The sequence below is a fragment of the Teleopsis dalmanni genome, chromosome 2 (genome assembly GCF_002237135.1).
Source record: "Teleopsis dalmanni isolate 2A chromosome 2, ASM223713v2, whole genome shotgun sequence".
NCBI lineage: Eukaryota > Metazoa > Arthropoda > Insecta > Diptera > Diopsidae > Teleopsis > Teleopsis dalmanni.
The window spans coordinates 238,221,311-238,227,464 of NC_051847.1; the positions used below are offsets into that span (position 1 = coordinate 238,221,311).

General features: G+C 30.4%; 1 protein-coding gene and 1 long non-coding RNA gene across 2 annotated transcripts; one reads left to right on the forward strand and one right to left on the reverse strand.

The window, feature by feature from the left end:
* Window positions 1-1,366: 1,366 nt before the first annotated feature.
* On the reverse strand, window positions 1,367-2,877 carry LOC119683463 (transmembrane protein 182-like). Its single transcript, XM_038097147.1, has one exon. The coding sequence runs from the start codon at window positions 2,795-2,797 to the stop codon at window positions 2,069-2,071; it is 729 nt and encodes a 242-aa protein (XP_037953075.1). The 5' UTR covers window positions 2,798-2,877; the 3' UTR covers window positions 1,367-2,068.
* A 1,560-nt stretch (window positions 2,878-4,437) lies between these two features.
* Window positions 4,438-6,119, forward strand: LOC119683352. The gene is made up of 3 exons (XR_005252646.1): window positions 4,438-5,230; window positions 5,609-5,785; window positions 5,850-6,119. It is a non-coding gene; the product is annotated as an uncharacterized LOC119683352 (long non-coding RNA).
* The last annotated feature ends 35 nt before the right edge of the window (window positions 6,120-6,154 follow it).

Sequence of the window (6,154 nt, forward strand, 5' to 3'; positions counted from 1 at the left end):
AAAATATACCCTATATACCATGTATTAACATTCGGTAAATTGCTATTATCACTATTAGGGGCCAGAAAGGCCACTGCGTCCTGAATAGATTTATTGTGCATTATTGGTAAATGAAAAACGCTAGCAGGATTTAGGTTTAATATTCGAAAATGTTTATATCTTTTATGTTTCAATTTTTAATTTATTGATTAGAACTTCGAAAATGTTCGAACACTATTTTGTGCATGTTATGTAGAGTATCACGGGCATGTCAGAACCAAAACTGTTGTTGCTTTCAATGGAAGGTCCATAGTTTTACGTGATTCCCTGCCGTGTAGGCTCAACATCACGGTGTTCTTCACACAGCTTTCAATGGAAATGAGATTGAGAGAAAAAAAGAAATGACAGTTTAAATTCGGAAATGAGAGCCGTAGTTATCTATGTCTCGTCATTCAATCAAAGCCGTAATTTATATAAGTATGTATTATATATTTCCTTTAACATTTAGGCACACCCAACAAGTAGAAAAGTAATAGTAAAAATACGAAATTGAAAAACGGATGTCATACTATGTATAAAATGCATTTGCGTTTAAGCACGAAAGAGCCAATTTCCATTTTACATAACACGGGCCTTATATTTTTTATATAAAACAAAAAAAAGAATTAAAATATTGGGCATATAAGCTATTCAAATAGGTCGAATATCTTCAAGCAACTTGAAGATCTATAAACAACTCAAAGATCTTCGAGTAACTACCACAGTTAGAGTTCGATCTAAATGTTTGAATTAGAGTTTATACGAATTTCTCGAACATGGTTACATCCAAACTTAGATCATAATAATCCGAACTTTGATTAACTCGTATAATATTTGAGACTCCAACTGTTAGAGATAACACCATCTGCTGTTATATCTGCTATTATAAGCATCTTAAGTGTTTAAAGCTATTTGTCACCGATGTTCCCTCTAATTGTGTGTTACAGACATTTTAGTCTTACATAACTAAATTAGTGAAAGTTTATGCAATTTGTCATGGTAGGTAGTGTAGGCATTAATATATTGCGTGCGACACTAGTTTTCGTCTACAATGGATTTTTCTAATACTAACAGTGAATTTCTACTTAAGGCACAATAGACTTGTAAACAAAAACAATATACATTACATACTAACATGTATGTATGTATATAATATATATTAGTTAAAATAAAGTTAATGTCTTGCACGCAACCCCGCTATCGTTAGGTGTAGGAAGACGATATAGTCAAGATATTAACGCGAACTTTAATTGAGATTCAATTTAGAATCGAGTAAGTTTTTCATTATTTGCTTAATAGATTTATTATTAATAATTCTTACTTTTTATATTTATTTGCAGAATGGACCCAAGTATTTATATTGTTAATAATGGTTATTCATTGACACAAAAAAAATTGAGTACTTGACCTCATGACGTGAACTTTTATGCAAACATTTTTCTTTTTTGCATATAAAAACATTTGAAGACTATGGACTATGGATATGTAAATTATTAAAATTATATGAAAATATATAAAAAATTATTTGAGCTTCAGAACATTGCTTTTATTGTAGCGCTTTGATTCGTTGTGCTGTAAAATCAGTCAGTCTTTGATATATGAGAACTCCGCTCTATAGTTTGTTTAATTAAATAAGTACCAACTGAGTCTATGGTTGTTATTACTTTAAGGCTTTAGGCTTTTACTTGCAGCAGCAGTTTTTAATATATATTGTTTTCATTAGAATTGCATAAACTTACGACTATTCCTCGACTTCTACTTAGTAGTATTTATATATTCTAAAATTATTTATAAAAAATTGTTCTTTTAAATATTAATAAAATTTAGGGACGGCTTGTATAAAATACTGAGAAAATTCTGCTGAAATCCTATACTGCATTTAGTCATTTTTAAAGTGCAGTAATTTCAATAAAATTTTCCATTATTCGAATTAAAAATTTGTTTTTTTTTATGTTACCAATTCTATTGTCGCTTATTATAGTTGTGTTTGCACACCATACCTTCTCTTCTTACTTATAAGAGTTAATTCCTCGATGGAAGTAGACCAACACTAGGCATTTCCATGGACCAATTCGAAACGCGTTTGTGAAGCTTTAAACTGCCTTCGTTTTCGTTCCTGCACATTGGCCTCAGTTAGAAATAGCACACCAGCTACCAAGGATAACACCGAGCCAACACATGCAAATACGAATGACCAACCAAACCAGTTGTTGGCATGTTCAGGCATCCAGCCATTGCGATTTCCAAAACAAGCAAACACTATCACAGCTATAGATGCACTAATACCAGTTCCAAGCTGTACGAATCCTAGCGATTTTATGAGCGTTATAAAATGTTTCTGGTCCGGTCCAGCACACAATATAAACACCAAAACAGCAATTCCAGATATTAACATACCAATAAACGCTATCGTATAGAAAAACTGTGTCACTATCATAAATGCAGGCATCAGAAATCCACGTATCTCATCATAGCCTGTCGTGAAAGGATCATAGACCCAACGGCACCCAACGAAGAACCTGCGTTGATTGTCATCGTTGACATCTGGCAGTGAACGAAAACAATGCACCCACAATCCAAGACGATCCAATTTAGCGCCAGTTATGCGATAGTCGCTCACAAGCCAACTAGGTGTGGCGAATGCTATGACTATTAACGCAAATGCCAGCACAAATACACCAACGCCGGAGTTACCCGATAAAGTACGCCTCTTCATGTTCACGGTTGCGGGAATATTTTCTTGGGAATCGTTTCGCGCGATATGGGACGCTTTTTGCATCCTTTTATATCAATTTGTTTTGATTTCGTTAATTTTAAGGGAGTGACACCTCGCGTTTGTGTGGCTGCTCACAACTTAACAAAACAATTCTCGCATTGAGAAAATGACAAATACGTCAGGGTTGCAAATTAACACATACATTTACTACTTTATTCCACAGTTTACGTCATTATTAACGTACATAAACTCGTTACGTACATAGCTAACTAATTTCTAGTGCCATTCGTATTGGTTCATAAGGCCGCGTGCGAATTCGAGTAAATTGAAATTTCCTAGGGATTTTTTGCACTACACTTATGTAAATATTTATTTATTTATGTACTGCGCTTATTACTTTTGGTTAAAAGTTTTTAAATTTATTTATTAAATATCTTATAAAATTTTCACAATGGTAATATCCAATTTACCTAATTTTTATCTAATTTATCCTGCTCGAAATTCTGGTAAATTCCAACATTTGCTGCCATACCGACATAATTTACTATGTCCCTCAATTTACCGTCAATATACTCGAACTCGGACACGGCCTAAGTATATTCTTTTCTTTGAAATTAAGTTAAAAGTATTGAAATCCAATTTAATTTAACAAAAGATATGAGAAAGTAAGTATTTAATAAAATCTTTGTTTTCATTAATTGCATATGTAATGGACATATAAAATATATATAAACGATTTAATATATCAATTATATATTTAATTCTTTCCTCCATTAAAGTTCATAATGTATGGTATTATAAGGTCTTCCACTTTATTATTTTATTTATTATTATTACTATTACTTCATTATTTATTAATTTATTTGCATACACATTATCGAAAAGAACTATAATCTATTATTGCTATTATTATGTGCTACTACTTGTCTCTTCTTTTAATATAATATATATGTATGTTGAATCCGCGATATAGTTACTGCTGTTTCACAATATATAATATTATAGTTACTGGTGCACTTTGCTGTATATATAATATCTAATAAGATAACACAATGCATTTTTAAAAAAAACACGTTTTGATTTTACTTCTTTATTTCTCAATTAACACAACAATAATCATACAATTACAAAAAAGTTCAATTAGGTGTTTCTTTTTACTTGTCAATTTTATATGCTACCAGCTGTTTGCGTTTTAACAACAGATGGCCATACGAGTGCAACAAATTATAAACGACACTCACAGCCACAGCAACACATGTTCCAGCGTCATCTAGTATGAAGAACAGTTTTATTTTGTATAGCAACCAATTAAATGTGAAAATAAGAAATAAGGTAATTGGAGACATCATTTTGTAAAACAACAAAACGCAATTATAGATAATTGATAAATGTGATGTATTGTAATATCTTAATTCATTCGTAGTAAATATTATATTGTGTGGCAAAATAGCCACACATGTAATATAATGTCACTCTACAACATTATTATAATATAATAAGATTTGTATAATAAGAATAATGAGTCTTTTATTTATAATTTCTTTAATTAAGCAGCTTACGTTGTGATACATCTAATAAGTGTTATATGAAAAAGTAGCAAACTTTTATTGAATTTGGTAGCACTTTTATTCTTACAATCCAGCGACTATCAAACTTTTGTTCTGTTTTCGTATAAATAAAGTTTTTATTAAAAATATTAAAAACATGTTATTTCAACAAATTCAGGCTAATTTTATAGAAATATGTTTTTTAAAATTAGCACAAGATCATGATGTCAAGAATAAAATTGCAGAATATTGGTGTCACCATTAAGTCATACAAAATATTTTTACTTTGTCGAGACAAATATAAGAGGCACACTTGTTATTAGGTAAGCATTGCCGTGGAGTAAAAAAAAATTCTAATCAAATAATTAAATCTGACATTAAAAATAATAATAATAGTAATTATGTTTCGCCAAATAAAAATACAAAAAGCAAATATCTGAGATATTCACACTAAATTTCTTCATAAATCAAATCTGCCTCATTAGTAGCCGCAATCGTTGAATTGATGGAACTACTGAAATGGGAAATGTTAAACTGGAAAATGTGTGACCACCACAGAGCGTTACTACGGTGATCGCTAAGCACAATTAATATTTAAATTTTTATGTGTTCTTAATTTAACGAATATTCAAAGAAAAAAGAAAATATTTTAAAGCAAATAATCTTATATAAAAACGTTCTTCTTGATAGAAGGTTTAAACGTAAGCTGCGTCAGTGGAAGACCCAATAGTTAAGTTGTCTGAACTTCCGTAATGGAAAATTGTCTAGGTGGGTACTGTGTGTCTACCACAAATAGTTACTACAGTGATCCCAAGCACAACCGAATGTAAAATTTACTTATTTTTGCGTCCGGATAGTCATAAAAAGACTGAAAACTTTTGGCAAAACTGTGCTGAAGAACTGAATGCTTCTGGAGGATCCAATAAAATTCCAGAGCAATGGAAAAAATGTGAGTTAAAAAGAATAAATTAAAGTTTTTGGTACAAGTGCTATTTGTTATTTTGATTTTATTTAATTTTACATACATGATCAACAAAATAAATAAAATACAACTAGCAATAAATAATACAAATATTTTTGCCAAGTTTTGCCGTTACCGTACCATATACGTTGTTATCGCGCCTAATATACATATGTATGCGGAAATATTCTATTTATAATTTTATATAATTTACAGATTTATTATAAATAGTTTTATTATTATTTTATTTTATTATTATTATAATATTTTATTATTATTATTTTATTTTATTATTATTATTTTATTAAATACAATTTATTTGAAATTTAAAATTATAAAATAACTTAACATTTCGATTACATATAGTGCTGGGCGAACTGGAAGCTGTCAGTAAAAAAAAAACAAGCATCTGCAATAAAGCGCTTTTCTGACAAAACACGCAATCAATTGAAAACTTTTGAGGGAATAGATAAAGAAGTGATAGCATTGATTTCAGAGCACGCAGTGGATGGGGTTTAAAATGTTCCTGAATCAGGCATTCCGGTAAATAAAGCACATGTTTTTTGTTTTACATATTAATAACAACACTTTCTGCTTTCTTCTACAGTAACATCAATCAGATTTTTTGACGCTGGAGTTTCTTGAGAGTGAAGAAATTTTAGATAACAACTTTGCTTCTTCAACGCCTTCTTTACCACTGGTATCCAAAAAGGCAAGGAATGACACCTACTTGTCAGAACTCGAAAGTGTTAAGCGCCTCATTATTGAGCAAAATTAAAAGCAGAACCAGACATTTCTAGAGATGCTTACAGTATTGAAAAGCATCAACAATAAGTTGGATGTGTCAATTGACAACACAAAAAAAGAATAAGTACAATATATATATATACTCACCAATATATTTCTCACAAC

Excerpts from the sequence above, each read along its gene's own strand:
- LOC119683463 (XM_038097147.1), bottom strand. The coding sequence starts at position 2,797 with ATGCAAAAAGCGTCCCATATCGCGCGAAACGATTCCCAAGAAAATATT.